Raw genomic sequence first — 20,255 nt, forward strand, 5'->3', positions numbered from 1 at the left:
CAAACCAATTCAATTCACAAGGGCTCGTTTCATCAGTAATTTCGTATTTCCTTTGATCCAACCATCCGAAAAATCCGAATTCTCAAAACAGGATAACAGATACTTTTCTCGCGGGAAAAAAATAACTCTCAGAAAACAAAACTACCCATAAAATAGTACATTTCAAATGAAAAGAAAGATGATAACAAGGACGATTCACAGACAAGAAAGATGGTAACAAACAGGAGCATCGAATGTTACATTACAACAGCAAACAAAACTTTGCTTTGGCGAAAATCACTTCGTGTGTACGGCTACTTCTACGGGATGTAATCTACTCCCAACCACTAGTGCACTTCAAAATTCTCGATCTCTTATAGAAACCTAAACTCATGAACAATGATGCTGTTCAAAAGCCCAGAATTATTCTGAATCTTCGCTCCCATCGCTGCTCTCGTCACTTGTTTCTCCGGTGTCCTCGTCCTTTCTTTGAAGCCCGCTGTCTTCATCGATTGCCGTGCTCCCCTCTTCGGTCTTTCCAGGGCCTGGCCCAGCGGATACCTTCACCATAGCCGGACGGAGCAACCTTTCCCCGAGTTTGAAGCCCTTGCGGAATTCTTGGATGATGATTCCCTCTTCAAACTCTACTGATTCCTCGCGCATTATTGCCTCGTGGAGCTTTACAAAACAACAAAGAAAGTTTGAGAGAGAAGAGAATGGCGTACAAATACAATGAATGTAACGAACACGAGGACAACAAAAGAAAACAAAAAAAGATATCTATCATAAACTTTGTTTTTTTAACTAAATATCTAAAACCAGCGGCGTACAAAATGATTGTGCTTATGCAACAACTTACCAAAGGGTCAAAAGCATGGCCAACAGTTTCGACATTTTCGACACCCAACGAGGTCAGAATCTCAATAAACTGCTTATAGATGCTCTGATAACTGTTATTAATCTTCTCTTCCCCCTCCGTCTCTACCTTTATTTGTGCTTTCGCTCTTTCGAAATTATCAAGAACTGGTAATAAGCTCTCTATAACTTCCCCTTGCACGTTCGTCATCAAAGAAAGCTTTTCTCTCTCCGTCCGTTTTCGGAAATTATCAAAGTCTGCACTGATCCTAAGAATTCGGTCGCGTTCAGCTGATAATTCTTGCGTCAACATAGCGATTTTATTCGCAAGAGAGTTCTTCTCGTCTTCAATGGACAGTAGAAAGCTCTCGATTTCGATAATTTTTGGTTCGTCATTAGTAGCTAAAGCTTCTTTATATGATTGCAGCGCCATTAGTACAGCTGAGACGGCCTTTTCTTCTTGATCAGTAACAGCACCATCATCTGCATCATCATTTACAGGGGCTTCATTTTCTGAATCTTCCTGCAGAATAAAGTTGTTCAGTACTAGTATGGAAGGCATCCAGTAGTGATCAGTAAATGATGCAGATAGGATTACACAAAAGACATATCCTCAAGCTGCAACTGTAGATAAACTTCCTGCTTATTCACAAGAAATAAGTCAAATTTATCTATCCACCAGACAAAAATGCCTATAGACTCAAAGAAGATAGGTGTTCATCAATCAGCATGACAATCCAATTATGAGATTATAGTTAGCATGAAATGATCGCACCCCATATATGAGAAAACGAAAGTATTCTGGTTCTCATTTCCAAGATATCGAACTGGACTGAAGCTTCATATTAGACTTAAATTGAAACTGCAAAAAAAAAATAAGTGGTAGGTTTTTGCAAATTTTACAGTCCTAATCTACCGAGATAAAAGTTGTGCTTTTCACTTAACTGGAGGGTGAAAATTATATCTAAGTATTAATTCAGATGTATAATCACAAATAATTTGAGGTGGTCAAGAAAACCTACAAGGCTGTTGCACTTGGCACATTAGAGGAAGAAGGAACTTCCCACAAGCGCAAATTAATGACTGTTAGATGTATGCAAGGATAAAAAGCATAAAACTCTTCATTGACATGCCCACCTTATGAAGTTCGTAAACTTATTTTGAATAACATAGATCTCTTCGCTTTTATCATAGGAGACACTAAAAATAAGCCAGAAGTTCTTGACAATAGTAACAAGATGATTTTCAATGCTCACTATCCACAAAGGGTTCAATAATATCATCACGGTATAATCTTAGTTGTAAAACCAAAGTAGGCTCCTATGGAGTGCTATGCCTAGGACACAAGTGAACAATGGTGTACCATTTGCATTAATATTTTTAATGTACTTCCAAATGACTATACCTTAATGCAATTGTTCATCATATCAATTCAACCTCTAGTGATATCTTAATCACAATAAGAACAATAATTATCAATTGAACACATTTGTCAAACCGAAAGAGCCAAGACACATACAACTTGTTGGGTCAAGAGCAGCAAAGTTGCAGTTATATAAACAGAATAATCACCATCAAGCCTCAACACACTGAACTACAGCAAAAATGAAATATTAAGCGCCTAATTGCAAAGTATAAGCAAACTAACAAAATTTTCAAACTGGATTAACTGAATCATTTCTCTCTCAAAAATGGTATTATCCTCAAAAAAATCAACTTCTGGCAGAGGACTATGTTTAGAGTTTGAAGTCATATAGCCAGTTACTAACAACAAAGGTCAGGAAGCCTTGTTGACTCCAAAAAGGTCAAGCAAAGAAGGAATTGCCCCCTTCATATTGACAAACATAGGGATATGTATTGAGGATTGAAAGACTAAACAAAACTTAAAAATAAACAAATTAGCTAGCTTAGTAAAAAAAACAGGGATATGTGCCAAGTAGAGACAACTAAAACAAAACAACAAAAAAGATAGCGAGCCGAGAAATACATCTAAAAAACCGGCTACTTAAAGCGGTTCACATGAACCAACCACTTTCATCGCAATATGTCAACCTCTGTGCAGCAGTCCTATACGATTTCTTAGCAGATTCTCAGCCTGTTTCTCTTGAACTACATAGTCCTCCTTAATCTTTGTAGGTTTATCCTTTTGAACTATCTCCTCTATTTACACAGATCCTTAGATGAAGTAAACAATTTTAGGAACTAAACAAAAAATAATAATAATAATAATAGTAGTAGCCAACAGACATTAGTTTACTAACAAAGACAAATGCGCAACTCTTCAAAACTTTAAGAGGGACGAATATGAGAATTAAAACTTTGCACGGACAAACATATTATTCCACTACTTAATAGGGATAAACTAGCAATTGTCCCACATTTGGCCACCTACACAAATATTAGCAGAGCTGAATAGAGGGCTTCTAACCTTTTTTAAACAGTCAATACATGAGTAAAGCTATAACGTGTGTCATTTCCAATGATGGGGCATCTGGGTCGGCGATAGACATCGTTAAACACAACCTCCGCTATTTAAGCTTCCTTGGAATCGAATTCCGAGATTTTGCGACATCATTTACCTAATGATGATCAGAGTGGTCTCAAATTCACCTTACATTAGCACTTAAAAATTGTCAATTTGAGAAATTTCACCCTGCGTTAGCCGTAAAAATTGTCAATTTTAAGACCGCTCGAATACTAGACAAATGATGTTAAAATTTCGCGAAAAGTCTAAATCAATTTTAACAATATAGATTCTGATTCAGGATGCCCCACTGTCGGAAATGACACAGCAGTGAACGGCCTCTGCATTATGGTTTTACTCGTCAAAACATAAATCTTTTTGCACTCATTTCCAATCAAATCGTTAAATCCCCAAATAATCAACAACATCGCACCAAAATGATAACCAATACCAACAAATCCCACCAGAAATGAGGATCCACACCGAACCGCATTAGAAACCCTAATAGATTCCGATCAAAACGTCACCTGGGTCGTCGCCTTCGCGGCCTCGTCGGCCTCGGTGGCCTCCTCGTACGCCGCGAAGGGGAGAACCGTAGGAAACATCCGAGTGCTCTTCGGGAAAGTGGGTAGCTTCACGAGCAGCGGCCTCGCGCGCCTCCCTTTGAAGGCGAGGGACGGAGAAACCCTACGAGCTTCGGGATGGGCGATGCTCGGGGACGGAGGGGGGAGGAGGAGCCCCGGAGCTCGTAGGATTGAAGCCATGGGAGGAGGAGGAGGAGGAAGAGGAGGAGGAGAGAGAGAGGGGGTGAGAGAGAGAAAGAGATGTACGCGAGAGAACAAGAGAGCGAGAGGGGTTTATCGGAAGGTCCAGGAGATTCCATTGTCGTAGAGCACGGGAGGTGAAAATGGATAGGTTGCGGATCGCGTAACAGGCATTCGCATTCGTATCCGCATTCGTTTTTATTTGGGCTATTTTTGCAATTGGACCATGAAAAAAATTATTTTTAAAAATAACCTCAGCAAATTTATATTTGCAAAAATAGCCTTAACTCTGCCACGCAGGCGCCACCACGTCAGCGTCACGTGAGTGGGACTGGGACCAGTTTGTTAAGTTGAACACGGTGAACCATTCACCATGTCTAAATACGGTGAATGGTTCACTGTGTTTGGAAAAAAAATACAAATATCTGTATTGCGAAAAAATATAAAAAAAATNTGTTTGTAAGTTGTTTTCGATGATAGGACATTCGATTCGGCGATCGGTTCCGTTAGACATGATCTATGTTATTAGAACTATCTAGAAATCAAATTTCATAATTTTTTGACTTCATTTGTCTACTGAATGAGTAGCCTCAAAATGAACGGCTGAAAATAAAAATCTCATAAACACGAATGATAAAAAACTCAAATTTCAAATCGAAAGTATTGTTTTTACTCTTGATGTTAAGTAGAATTTTCTATTAAATTTTCATATAATTTGGATACTTCTACACCGTTAAACTTAAAAACGTACCACATCGGTCATTAAAATAGTCATTTTTGGGACATTTTGATCATTTGGTAAATGATATCAAAAAATTATAAAATTTGGTTTCTAGATTAGTTCCAATAGAGTAGATTATACCTAACAGAGCCGATCATCAAATCGAATATCCTATCATCAAAAATAACTTACAAGTACGGAGGTCTCTGTACTTTGGAAAATATAGGAGACGTGCTCATATAGAGCTAGGCTCCTATGCTTTCGAAAGTACGGAGGCCTCCGTGCTTGTAAGTTGTTTTCGATTATAGAACATCCGATTCGGCGATCAATTCCGTTAGACATGATCTATGTTACTAGAACTATCTAGAAATCAAATTTCATAATTTTTTGACTTTATTTGTCTAGTGAATGAGTAGCTTCAAAATGAACGGCTGAAAATAAAAATCTCATAAAAAATAATGATAAAAGACTCAAATTTCAAATCGAAAGTATTGATCTTGCTATTAATGTTAAGTAGAATTTTTTATTAAATTTTCATATAATTTGGATACTTCTACACTGTTAAACTTAAAAACGTACCACATCGGCCATTAAAATAGTCATTTTTGGGACATTGATCGTTTGGTAAATGATATCAAAAAATTATAAAATTTAGTTTCTAGATTAGTTCCAATAGAGTAGATTATACCTAACAGAGCCGATCATCAAATCGGATGTCCTATCATCGAAAATAAGTTACAAGTATGGAGGTCTCCGTACTTTCGAAAGTACAGGAGACGTGCTCTATATATATATATATATATATATATATATATATATATATATACACACACACTAGGGCTACTATACTTTTATTAGTGTAGACCCCTTTATACTCATAAATTTTTGGTCATTGGATAAAGAAATGTGTGGTTAGAAAGATAGTGATCCTCAAGGGTTGAATATATGGTTAGTTGAATAGTATGTTTTAATGAGTAAAAATCGTCAAAAAGATAGATCTAATGGTCGAAAACTTATGAGTACAAAATGGTCTATACTTATAAGAGTATAGTAGACGGACTATACATATATAGAGTCCGACTACGTTGCTTTCGGAAGCACTCTAATTTTTTAACCTTTAGATTAATCTCTTTGATTATTTCTAATTTTTGGATTAATACTATTATCCTAAGCGGACCACTAAACCTAATGGGGACCATTATCATCTCAATCCCACAATCCTTAATTTAAGAGCCAAAAAATCGAAAACACCAACTCCTTCATACTTCTGATAGTATAGTAGCTATACCCTAAACATAATACATATATATGTATGTATGTATATATGTGTGTGTAGTTTGGCTATGGTGCTTTTGAAAATACCAAATATTTGGTGCTTGTAAGTTTTTTGCCATGAGATCTACCCCTTCGACTATATTCATCCGTTAAATCATACTATTCAACCAACCACCCACTCAACCCTAAAATACCACTATTATCCTAACCGCACATCCTTTAATCTAAGTGCCGAAAACCTACAGGCACCAATCACTTGGTGCTTATAAAAGTATGGGAGCTCAATTATATATATATATATAAAGAGAGAGAGAGAGAGAGAGAGAGAGAGAGAGAGAGTTATGCTGTAATGCTTCTAATAGCATTAAGTCATTGGTGCTATTAAATTTTCGACTCTTAGATTAAGATTTGTGTGGTTAGAATGATAGTGATTCCCTAGAATTTTGTTGGTGGTTGGTGGAATAGCATGATCGAAAGGGTGAAAATGATAAAAATAGCAAATCTAATGGTGGAAAGTTTGGTAATTTCAAATGCTTGGCGCTATTAAAAGCACCCTAGCGAGACTCTCTTTCTCTCTATATATATAGAGAGAGAGTACGACTATTATTCTCTTAAGTTGTTTTTAATGATGTAGCTTTCAAATCAATGATCCAAACTATTAAATATGATCTAGAAAATTTGAAACTTTTAGAAAATAAATTATATAATTTTTCGAAATTATATTCGGTTATAAATTAACGGTCAAAATTGAACGACATCCTAAAAATGGATAATTGGATCCTTCAATTTAAGATTGGAGTTATTGATCTTTATTTAGATAGTGAATATAATTTTTTATCAAAAATTTAACCAATTTTATTTTTTTTATACCGTTAAACTAATAAATATCTCATACCAACCATTAAAAATGATCAACTTTGAGATCTTTTGATCGTAAGGTAAATAATGTCAAAAAATTATATAATTTGATTTTTGGAAGTTTCAAATTTTCTAAATCATGTTTAAAGGTATGGATCGTTAATTTAAAAATTCAATCATCAGAAACGACTTATCAGTACAAAAACAATCATACTCATAAAAGTATACAAGCGAGACTCTATATATTAGAAGCACCTTTGCCAGACTTTATAGAGAATTAGGTGAATACTTCTAATACCACCAAGTCATTGGCACTACTAGGTTTTCGACCCTTGGATGAAGGGATGTGCGGTTAGGATGATTGTGGTTCCCTACGATTGAGTGAGTGGTTGGTTGAATAGTATGAATGAATAAAAATAGTCAAAGGGGTAGATATAACGGTCGAAAATTTATGAGTACAGAGAGATTTATACTCATAAATTATAGCACTTAGTGCTTGGTGCTATTAGAAGCACCCTAACAAAACTCATATATATATATATATATATATATATATAAAGCCGGATTGCTGTGCTCTGAGGAGGATGGAGGTCTCCGTGCTCCTGAGCCATTTTCGATGATGAAATTTTCGAATCGACGATCGGCTCCATTAGACTTGATCTAGCGTATTTGAAATTTCTAGAAAATAATTTTTGCGATTTTTCGATATCATTTACCTAGCAATCGAAAGGATTCAAAATCAATAATTTTTAACGGCTGAAAATAAAAATCCTATAAAAAGCGGTGACATAGTACTAAAATTTTCGATCAGAAATATTGATCTTGTTGTAAATAGTATAAAAAATTTTGTATCAAAATTTCACCTCGTTTGAATACTTCTAGACCGTTAAACTTGAAAACGGGAGGTATCAACCATTACAAATTATTGATTTTGAATTCTTTCGATCACTAGATAAATGATATCAAAAAATCGCAAAAATTATTTTCTAGAAACTTCAAATACCCTAGATCAAGTCTAACGGAGCCGATCGTCAATTTCGAAAATTCATCATCGAAAACGGCCCTGAGAGCACAGCAGCCCTGCTATATTATATATATATATATAGCTAGGCTGGTATACTATCGTAGCACGAGGCCTCCGTGCTACAAGTTGTTTTCAAATGATGCGGCTTCCAAATCGACGATCGGCTCCGTTAAACTTGATCTACACTATTGAAAGTATTTGGAAACTAAATTTTATAATTTTTTGGTATCATTTACCTATCAAATGAGTAGGCTAAAATGAATGGCTGAAAATAAAATCTCATAAAAAATGATGATAAAATACTTGAATTTAAAATCAGAGGTACTGATCTTACTCTAAATAGTAAAAATAATTTTCTATAAAAATTTCATCAAATTTGGATTGTTTTACACCCGTTAAATTCACAAACGCATCACATCTACCATTAAAATTGTCAATTTGAGACTTTTTGATCACTAGCCAAATGGTGTTGAAAATTATGAAATTTAGTTTCCAAATACTTTTAATAGTGTTAGATCAAATCTAACGAAGCCGATCGTCGATTTGGAGCCGCATCATTTGAAAACAACTTGTAGCACGGAGGCCTCCGTGCTACCGATAGTATACCAGCCTAGCTCTCGTCCTCTCTCTCTCTCTCTCTCTATATATATATATATATATAGAGCTAGACTCCTACACTTTCGATATTATACCAGTCTAGCTCTATATATATATAGTGCTACCGATAGTATACCAGTCTAGCTCTCTCTCTCTCTCTCTCTCTCTCTCTCTCTCTCTCTCTCTCTCTATATATATATATATATATATATATATATATATATATATATATATATATAGAGCTAGACTCCTACGCTTTCGAAAATACGGAGGTATTTGTACTTATAAGTTGTTTTCGATGATGGAACGTTCGATTTGATGATCGACTCCGTTAGACATGATCTATACTATTAGAACTATTTAGAAACCAAATTTCATAATTTTTTTAATTTCGTTTGTCTAGTGAACATGTAGCCTCAAAATGAACGGCTTAAAGTAAAAATCTCATAAAAAATAATGATGAAAGACTCAAATTTCAAATAGAAAGTATTATTCTTACTCTTGGGGTGCGTTGCTTCGGATTATCCTAGCAGGATTACAGGCAATCATACCAAGATTATTGCGTTTGGTTCATCCAGTATGTAATGTGGTCAGTAATGTAATATTACAAATGGTGCAGGATTACACCGAAAATATTACCGAGCGGAGGGTGAGTATCTTGTGTTACTGATGACGGGTTATCTTGTAAGTATGTAAAATTACAAGTTTATCCTTCTGAATTCCCAAACCATTTTAATACATCATTTTTAAAATTTTAAATTATCAAATTTTAAATTTAATTTTCAAATTTCAAATTTTATATTTTATATTTCAATTTTTAATTTTATTTTTAAATTTTAAATTTTAAATTTTAACTTTTAAATTTTAAAGTTTAAATTTTTTCAAGTTTCAAGCTTCAAGTTTCAAGTTTCAGGTTTCAAAATTTAAATTTTAAATTTTAAACTTCAAATTTAGATTTTAAATTCTAAATTGTAAATTTAAATTTTACATTTTAAATTTATATTTATATTATAAATTTTAAATTTATATTTATATTATAAATTTTAAATTTATAAATTTCATATTTATATTTTAAATCAAAATATTAATCTTTACATTTTTGTTTAGATTTTTGATTTTAAATTTTTAATTTTAAATTTTAAATTTTAAATTAAATGTAAATTCAAAATTTAAATTATTTAAAATAAAATTTAGTAAAAAAATATTACTTGTAAACAGAAATTTTTTTTGCCGAGTATGACTAATGACAATTTTGGAATAGATTACACTTTGTTGTCAGGATTACTTAATTTTATAAACTGAACCAAATATAGTANTACTGTATTAAACTAAACACGTTAAAACAGTATCAGTAATAATTTCATTCAGAAATTTAAGGTACTTGGATATGTCGAAATAACATGTAATGTTATATAACAGGAACCAAACGTGCCCTTAACGTTTCGGAGAATTTTCAATTAAAGTTTTATAAAATTTGGATTCTTTTATACTGTTGAACTTATAAATGTGCCACATTGGTTGTTAAAATAGTCAATTTTGAGACCATTGATTACTTGGTAAATAATATCGAAAAATTATGAAATATGGTTTCTAAATAGTTTTACTAGCGTAAATCATATTTAATGAAGCTGGTCGTCGAATCAGATGCCCCATTATCAAAAATAATTTATAAGTACGATAGACTCTGTATTTTCAAAAGTACAGAAAGCATACTCTCTCTCTATATATAACATGATACTGATACATCTAAATAGTATTTAGCAGTTCTGGACTAGGGATGTCAATGGGTATGGATACCCGAAATTTTATCCGAATCCGAACCCGAATGAAACGGATATATCCGATGGATATGGATATGGATTTGGATATGGATATAAAAAATAAAAACCCGACGGATATGGATTCGGATATGGATTTTGATTATACCCGACCCGAACCCGAACCCGACCCGAACCCGAATTTATTTTGTATTATATATAATATATATATAAAAATTTGATGTTATATTTGAATTTGTATTTTAAAAATTTAGATTTAATATAATATATTTTGAAATATTGAAAAAAGAAATAATTGTNTGAAAGGGTAGTTCTGTCAAATCACTTTCTATCTGGATGAAAGGTTTTTTACAAATGAAGAGAGAGAGATAGAGAGAGGGAGAGAGAGAGAGGCTGCTGGCAGCATCAAAAAAGGCTGCAGGGCTGCAGCCCTTAATCCACCCTCTCCTCTCATTTCCAGCATCCAAATTGAGGAGCACACTGATCTTAGAGAGAGAGAGAGAGAGAGAGAGAGAGAGGGGGACAAGAGAGAGAGGAGCCCAATTCTCCAACCCAAGAGAGACCATGCTCTGTGTATATGTATATATATATATATATATATATATTATCCCTTCACCTCTCTCTCTCTTCCTAATAGCCTAGCTGTACCAAAGATGTGTGAGAATGAGAGAACTAAGAAGAGGTCTCTAGAGAGAGAGAGAGAGGAGAGAGAGGAAAGAGAGAAATGGGTGCATCTCCCTACCCAATCCCCTGCCTCTTCTGGCAAAGGTCATCCCCAAAATGCCCCTCTCCAAGCCCAAATCCTACATTTCTCCATCAAAGATGTCATCTTGAGCCCAAGCTCCCTCCCAAAATGGGATTTTTATGGGTCTCTTTGGGGGGTTTTCTTTTTTTTTTTTTTTTTTTTTTTTTTTCTCTCCTCCTTAAAAGCCCCATCCACAGTGGAGAAGAGAGAGAAACCAAGGGGAGGAACCTTCCCTTTCTCTCTCTCTCTCTCTATCTCTCTCTCTCTTCTCCTACCCTGTGTTTGTTTCTCTCTCTTCTATTTATGACCTCTTGTTTGAGAGTAAAAGGGGGCCTAATTCCCATCTGGATCTTGCTTTGGACCACATTTCATAGGCTCTCCCCCTTGTTTTCTCTCTCTATTTTCTCTCTCTATGGTGGGGAGGAGGATGGTGAAGAAGAGGGGGAAGGTGCCCATGGAACTTTCTCCCTCATCTTCTTGTTTCCCAGATGATGAATACATGCCCAGGACAAGGCTCAAGCGTCAGAATCTCTTGCAAGATTATGAGGATTCGATCAAGGTGAGGCCTTTTCTCATTTTTCTTTTTCTCCTTTTCTTTGTTTGTGTGATCTATTTGCGTTGTGGTGTTCAATTATATTTTATATTTTTTGGAGCATGGGTTATGCTCTTGGTTCTTGGGATTAGTTTTTCTCTAGTTGTTTGATATTTGGGAGATTCATTATATCCTTCAAGAGATATGTTATCTGATTTTAGGGCTACTTGTGTGTTTGATTTAGTCAATGAGTTCTTCATATGGACTCATCTGATTCTCTTGATTTCAACAATCTAGGATCCTCTTCTCTTTTATTTATTTTGTTTTTGCCATTGAGGCTTCCTTAATTTTAATTGTTTTGATGCATGAATTTGGTAATAATGTTTGTTATCAAGTGGGTCTTGTAAATTTTAATTGAGGATCCTAATTTGTGGTTCTTCCTAAGTTATTTAGTTTGAGAAATTCCTGTTTTCAGAATGATCTTGTGATTGTGAGTGAAATAGTTTCTGGAGATTCTCTTTTTGCTCAACTAGTTTCTGTTTTTTATTTTGCAGTAAAATATCTATATTTCTTTTTTTGCTTGAAACTTTATCATTTTTGGTTTGTGAAACAATAACCTGAGGATTTTACAGGAAATTGAAGCAAAAAACAAGAAATTGCAGGAGACAAAGAAGAAGAAACTCAGGCTGTTGGGTGAAATCAAGTATTGCTACTTAGCTTATCCTTGCACTCTCGAATATCCTATTCCGATTTCTTAAAATTGCGCACTTAATGGATGTATCTTTATAATGAGTGGAATATTTAGGTTCTTGCGAGGAAAATTCAAGTGTTTCGCGAAAAACCCATCTCAGCGAACTCGGTGTAGAATCAAGAAACAATCTTACAAAATCATCGATAGGAAATACATAGTGGCTGAAGCTCCATCTACAAGCAACAGTGGAGTTTTAGATTTGAATCAAGTCTCGTTTCCGGTAATTGCAGAAAAGGTAAAACATCTGGACAATCCCGGTACTATCTTGATACTGCAATTAGTCGTGAAATTTTCATATAAATACTTAGGGTCCCTGAACTTTCTCATAAATTATATTTCAATCCTGGACACTGAAACGACATGTGGCCTTTGCCTAAAAATGACCTTGAAACCTGTTTCAGGTGTTGTAAACAACAAAATTATTTTATAGAATTGATTATGCGGTAATTTTACTCAACACACCGAAAAAAAAAAGAAAAAGAGGGGATTTTGTCCAACCTCACTGATGGCATTGCAAATTCTGACAAAGTTCATAGTGTTCGTTGCCTGGTTTCAAACAAGAACCAAACTGTACAAAATCCAATAAAGCAATTTGGTTCAGTCTAAGTGGGTTTTTGTTTGGTTTAATTTTTATTTTTTGCTGAGATTTGGTTTTGGTTTGGTCTTCAGATTTTGACAAAAAATTGAAAAGCGATATATATTTGTGCCCAATCTTTGTATAAAAATGAGTTCTGTATCCTACAGTTCTTGATCAACTTAGTGTGTCACCATGTCCACAGTTATCTCAAAAAGCTAGGTGTTCAATATCTAAGACCGTTCGAATCCTTACAGAAACCAAAACCGATTGGTTAAACTGAATCAAACCAGATTAAGTTTTGCTTGGCTCCCAGATGTCACGGACTTGAGCAAAATCACTTGTCAAGCCCGTGCGGCGCTTACCTTCCTTTGCGATGTGAGCAAGCCTGCCTCTCCGCTTACTGAGCCGAGCCTACTCATCCTACAACTAAGAACAAGAGAGAGAGAGAGAGAGAGTTGGGAGGAAAGTAGTATTTTGTTACTTGAGAGTAGTAGACGAGTACAACTGAGTTATTCTAAGGTGGTGGAGGCCACAAGTATATATAGGCCACTCGCCGCCCAAGAGAGCAAATAGAAAGGCACAAAGTGGTGCAAAGCTACAAGCCAAACGGGAGGTTATGAGCTCTCAAGAAACTCCGTTTATTACATCTTCTAGAAAAACTAAGAGACATTTGACTCGGCTTCTGCGTCTGCAGTCTACATACCTGAGGATGCTTCTAGAATATTCTGGAAAAACCTCCGGCAGTAATCTCCTTTGAATTTTGGGTGATTGCAAAGGAGTAAACTGGGAAAAAGTCTTAAGTCCTTAACACAGCTGTTTGGTTTGGTTCAGTTTACAGAACCATAAAACCAGAAATTTTGGTTCAGTTGAATTTTTGCTCAAAAACAACCTACCAAACCGAAATACATTCCTGTGTTTAAGTGAAAATTTCGGGCACTAAGTAGCATCACAATAGAACAGGGTTATCCATACATATTGTTCCTAGGAAAATTTCCATCAATAAAGCCTATATATTGATGTATAATTGTTTTTCTCTATTAACTTATACTTCTTACTTGTTCCAGAACAGTGAGGGAATGGACTATAAGGTGGATCGAGAGCCTCTGAACATAGAGAAGCCGAAAGAGCGCATAGTCGATGGAAGTACCGTGGTTAATGATATTAAATTATCGGTGTGTAGAGATTTAGGGAACAATTCAAACAGGGTGGGTAAGAGGAAGATTACGTGGCAGGATCAGGTAGCTTTGAAGGTCTAGTTGTTTGTTGTGCCGTGTGTTTCTTTTGTTGTTGTTTTTTTCCCCCTTTGTTCTTGCTCCAAGTAGATGGTTTGTTGAGGAACAAATGAGGTTCTTGTGATGGGAATATACATGTTGCTTAGCGGAATGGCACAATTGTAGCATAATTTGGATATAGACATAGTTTATCATAATCATAATATAGAAGGAAATTTATTCAATTTATTAGTGATTGTTAGAGTATGGAAATTAGTGTTTACTTTGTTGTTCTATATGACTTTTTTATTTGGAAAATATGCGACTCTTCCAAATGAGCTGCATTAACTCTTGCAATTGTTAGCCCCTAATTTTGTTGATTTCTTATAATGATCTTCAATCACATGGAAGCAAAATGACTCAAATACCTCAAACATTAACCAAACATTCAGAGCAATTGCGACATTTTGAATCATTTTGCTTTTGTATCATTTAATATTGTCAAGGAAATTATATAGACTTGAGGGCTAGGTGGCTGCTTATTGCAAATCTTTAAAGTTCATATGACGCAATCGGGTGAATGTTGACGGGGGTGATGGCGTATTTTCCACTTTTCTTGATACAATAATGGCTGTTACTCATATGTTTGAACAGCAACAGTCATTTGTTCGTTGATAATAATTATTAGGCTTGTCTAACATATATTTGTCGAGTTCTCTTGTTGTTTTAGTTAATTGCATTCCCTTCAACTTCATGATATAGAAATAACTAACTCTGTTTTGGTACAATTATTCTGAGGAGAAAAAGAAGAGGAGATGAGAAAACAACGAAATTCTAGTAAAATATTGGTTCTTTCTTTTTTTCATAGTTTGTAATTATTTGGTTTCAGAGTGCCAAAATATTCCAGTAATATTTGGAATAAAAGAGTTTATGTTGTTGTTGCTGTAGAATGCTGCAACTTTTGAAAATGATAGGATCAATGAATGGCATTGTTATCAATCACGCATTCTTGTAATTTGAACTCGTACGTTTTCTGAGTTCAAAAGAAAAAGGAAATTTGCATTGGCGATTCTATCAATTTGGCTCTTCCGTAAGGTGTAGTGATGTTTAATGAAGTGTTATCTAAAGAGCGCTATTGGGAGAGGTACTATATTCAACAATTACTTCCAACTTCTCTCTACAGTAGAATCAAGAACACCATATTGGAGTTTTGGTTTCTGGGCCTCAAAAAGTCTAATGTGGTGGTTGATTAAGCAACTTTGTTTACCGTTTGTTCCTGTGGCTCATAATAGAATCCATACTCCTATTACTTACAATGCTTGTCCTTCTCATGTTGTTGACATTTATCCTACTTTTGTTGCTGATCTGATTTAAGTTCTTCCTACTTATCTGGAATCTTTGAGTACCTTCAGAATCAATTTAGAAAAGTCTCCATGTGAATTTCTCATTAACTTCTTTTGCTGTTGTTCATTTATCAGAAAAGTTATCATTAATGAGATCTTTGTACACAGTTGTGCTGCTTTGGTATAAACAGTGCTTGTGAATTTATTTCTGCATAGTGAAGCATCATCAGTCAAATTGTTTGAGCCTGCATGACTTTTCATTTTTCTTTACCACAACTGTTTCTGGAGCAGCAGCACACCACTGTCATTGGAAGATCTCAAGAAAATGATGTTTGCAGATTGTTTCGATGACCGTAACGTCGTGGGCCGGCTGACACAGACTGGCGGACGGCCGTGCCAGCTTGGTCGGTTGATCGGTTGTCGTTGGGCTTTTCGGTTAGGTTCTTGATTGAGAATATTCAGGGCACTTGTTGGGGACCCTGCGTCGTTTTTCGACCCAAGTTTACCAATCTCTAGTTGGTTTTTCCATCTGCTTAGGGCTTGATTGATCTGATTGTTCAGAAAATACAGTTTTGTTAATATCATTACCAGATCATCGGCATGTCACTGTTCGATCAACCAAAGTTGCAGTTTGGGACTTGATCGTAACAATTTGAAAGTTTGAATTTGAAATTACAACCAATTGAAGTTTGAGAACCGCAGAGTAATGCGTCATTTGGGGTTTTTTTGGGGGGGTATTACGATGTTGCATGGTCATGATTCAAAACTCCAAACGAAGCTTTAAAGTGAGCAATTAAATTCCATGTGAGTAACCATGCATGGTCCTTATCCTTGTCCTCAATAGTAGGTGGCTTCATGCTTTTTGGTGGGGGCTTATTTAGGATTTGCCACCTCTAACCACCTCATTTTGAAGGATTAACTCATTAACATAAATAGAACCAATTATATTTTCCCAATTTCAAAGTATTTTCAAAGTCTCCAATAGTTTCACCTATATTATTTGGATACATGAATATTTTGTTCGGTATGTCTCTTTGATTTATTGAAGAAATTTGCATATTTGGTTTATAAGGGGTATGATCAAATGTTTACAATAAAGTATCATATTCGAACTGTAAATTATTTTTTAGAATAAGATAATCACTTTGTAAGTGAAATATGATATATCCTACCAAATCATGAAAAATAAAATCTTTGAAGATGCAAAAAAAGTAAATTAAACTTCTTACTTATCATGATATTAGGAAATTCTTATATGAAATAAGATAATTTATTCTGCCATCCAAACATGACCTAATTGGACCCAGGAAATAAGAAAATTGTACTTATTCTTGAAATAAGCAGTTCTTAGTTCGTTTGGCACAATTTATTTTGTCATCCAAACGTAAAAAAAGAATAAGTAAGAACTGCTTGCTTAATGAAAATTGGATTGCTCCCGGGAATAAGAAAAATAACTTTTGTATAAAAATTGGATTGTTTCAGAAAATAAGAAAAATGACGTTTGAATAGATAAGATGGAATAAGAAAAATAGTGGGTAGTTATAAATAAAAAAAAATGATGATATTACTCCTCTCATTAAATTTGAATTTGAATTTTTAAATTTATATTTTAATTTTCAAATTTTAATTTTTAATTTTTAAATTTCAATATTTAAATTTAAAATATAAAATTTAAAATCTCAAATTTTAAAATTTTAAAATTTAAATTTCAATATTTAAATTTAAAATATAAAATTTAAAATCTCAAATTTTAAAATCTCAAATTTTAAATTTAAGATCAAATTTAAATTTAAAAATGATAAAATATCAAATTTTAAATTTGAAAAATATAAAATATCAAATTTTAAATTTGAAAAATTTAGAATCTAAAATATGAAATTTGGAAATTAAAAAATCATAATTTAAATTTTGAAATAAAACACCCCCCCCCCCCAAAGTTTTTTCGGAAACCCCTTAAGGGGTGGACCCATTAAGAGATGGGAACTGTTGTTCTCACTGATTTTTTTTTGTTTGGATATAAGAGAGGGAATAAGCTCTTATTCCCCCCCCCTATACCCCATACCCCATCCAAATGGTACTATAAGTCTTTGTGTCTGTGTCGAACTCGTGTCCGATATTGACACTTTTTAGATGGGTGTTCAATGCTAACCCATAACACATTCAATTATATATATAAATATATATATATATAATATATAGAGTAGGGTTACTATACTCTTATGAGTATAGAACCCTTACTACTCATAAATTGTTTTCGATGTTGGAGTTTTCGAATCGACGATCCACACCGTTAAATATAATCTAGAGTATTTTGAAACTTCTAGAAAATAAATTTCATAAATTTTCGAAATCATTATAAAGTCCATCAGCAAGTATAAAATGAACGTTAAAATTGAATAACATCCTTAAAATGGATAATCGGATCCTTCAATTTAAGATCGGAGTTATTGATCTTTTATTAGTATGAATAGAATTTTCTACAAAAATTCAATCTATTTCGATTCTTTTTCACCGTTAAACTAGCAAATATCTCATACCGGCCGTTAAAAATTGTCATTTTTGTGACTGTTTGATCGTAAGGTAAATGATATCGAAAATTATAAAATTTAATTTCTAGAAGTTTTAAATGCTTAGATAATGTTTAACGATATGGATCGTCGATTCAGAAACCTATCACGAAAACAACTTATGAGTACGAGGGCGATCGTACTCATAAGAGATAGTAGCCGGACTATAATATATATATATATATATATATATATATATATATAATATATATATATATATATATATATGGAGTTGGACTGGGCTACTATTAGTAGCAAAATTCCATTGTTGCTACCAGTTTTAACCTTTGGATCAATCTTTTCATTATTTCTAACCATTGGATTAAATACTATAACCCAGTGGACCACTACCCCTAGGGGGACTACTCAACTCTAACCGACTAATATCATCATGACCCTACAATTTTTCATCCAAGGGTTAAAACTTGATAGCAAAAAGAGTGTTTTACTATTAATAGTATCTAGCCTAATTCTATATATATATAGAGTAGGGCTACTGTGCTATTAGGAGCACAACAGCCCTTGTGCCCTAACTTTCTAACCACCCATCAAAACCACCCATCAAGTTTGATGGGTGGTTAGAATGAGAGAGGATGAGATATTGGGGAGAAATGAGTATTTCAATTTCTCTTCTCCTTAAATAAATAAATAAATAAAATAAATAAATATATATATATATATATATAATATATTATATATATTAATATATAATATATAATATATTTTATTTATTTATTTATTTATTTTTACACATATATAATATAAATAATAAATATTTTAGTTTTTTAATCCATATATACAACAAATTTTAAATAATATAAATAAATTATGTATAGTGGAGAATTTTTTTTAAAATATATAAATTATCAATAAAATTTACTAACTTAATATTTTATCAAAATTAATATTTATATATAATAAATATATCCTATTTATTAATAATACTATATTTTATTAGCAATGTTCATATCGTATCTGTATTTTAATTTTTTTTAAAATTGTTAAACTAATCATATCGTGTCTCATATTCGGTGTCAATATTAGTGATGTCTAGTTCTTCGTATACAGAGATGGTGACATCGTACCGGGCATATGTGATGCCAATTTCTTGGAAGTCGCTATTTCGGTGGGTTGCGGTAGTTCGCTGATAACAAATACGCCTGTGTTTGCTTCCTTTTCAAGTGGTTGGAATCAATCACTCAAGCAAAGAATAGTGAAATCATTTTGATTTTAACACAAAGAGAAATTAGAGCAATCTCACCGTCAGTAATAATCATTTTAATTTTAACACAAAGAGAAATTAGAGCAACCTTACCGTCAGTAATAATCATTTTGATTTTAACACAGAGAAATTAGAGCAATCTCACCGTCAGTAAAAATCATTTTGATTTTAACACAAAGACAGATTAGAGCAACCGTACCGTAAGTAATAATCATTTTGATTTTAACACAAAGACAAATTGGAGCAACCTCACCGTCAGTAATAATAACTCGTTGAATTTAGATTACTAGTCCACAAAAGTAACTTGTTAAATTCAAATGGGTAGGTTTAGTTGTTGCTATTATCATAATTATTATTATATATATACACACACACACACACACACACACACACCAACTCGATCTTATGAGGTTTTCGTGTGGTTTCTCTACCACGAAAACTCAAAAATCAGAAACCTACTTTTTTACATCCCAACCTTACTCCCAATCCCTACGTTTGCCCCGCCTAGGCCCCCGCCCTCTCAAGGGGGTGGAGGGCGAGGTAAAGAATAGCTCCGCCCCGCCTAAGCCCCGCCCAATGAAAAGTAAATTAAAAACCGAGGGTGAATGGCGAGGTAAGCCCCGCCTAGCCCCGCCCTCGGCCTAAAAACTGCCTAGCCCCGCCTAACTTCCTTCTTTTCTCAGAGGGTGGAGGGCGAGGTAAATGAACCGCCTAGCCCCGCCTAAGCCCCGCCCAATATAAAAAAATATAAAAAACAAGGGTGAATCGTGGGGTAAGCCTCGCCTAGCCCCGCCTCGAGGTGGTTGGGCCTAGGTAAACGTAGGGATTACTCCCACCATCCACCACCATCCACCTTATCACAAATTAAGTTTCCGATAATTATTAGTTCATCATCTAGATTCCTGATTTTTGAATCTTCGTGGTTCCTCCACCACGAAGATTTTTATAAGATGGAATATATATATATATATTCTCTAATACTTGCGATTGTT

General features: G+C 34.1%; 2 protein-coding genes across 2 annotated transcripts; one reads left to right on the plus strand and one right to left on the minus strand.

Annotated features, from left to right (window-relative positions):
• Positions 123–4,129, minus strand: LOC109725847 (protein GrpE). Its single transcript, XM_020255241.1, has 3 exons — positions 3,826–4,129; positions 839–1,357; positions 123–657 (listed from the first exon to the last, which is right to left on the minus strand). Exons 1-3 carry the CDS (start codon positions 4,060–4,062, stop codon positions 403–405), a joined length of 1,011 nt encoding a protein of 336 aa, XP_020110830.1. The 5' UTR covers positions 4,063–4,129; the 3' UTR covers positions 123–402.
• On the plus strand, positions 10,723–14,380 carry LOC109726093. Its single transcript, XM_020255532.1, has 4 exons — positions 10,723–11,619; positions 12,225–12,295; positions 12,398–12,578; positions 13,985–14,380. The coding sequence occupies exons 1-4, from the start codon at positions 11,473–11,475 to the stop codon at positions 14,174–14,176; spliced, it is 591 nt and encodes a 196-aa protein (XP_020111121.1). The 5' UTR covers positions 10,723–11,472; the 3' UTR covers positions 14,177–14,380.

This window comes from Ananas comosus, linkage group 20 (genome assembly GCF_001540865.1).
Source record: "Ananas comosus cultivar F153 linkage group 20, ASM154086v1, whole genome shotgun sequence".
Lineage (NCBI taxonomy): Eukaryota > Viridiplantae > Streptophyta > Magnoliopsida > Poales > Bromeliaceae > Ananas > Ananas comosus.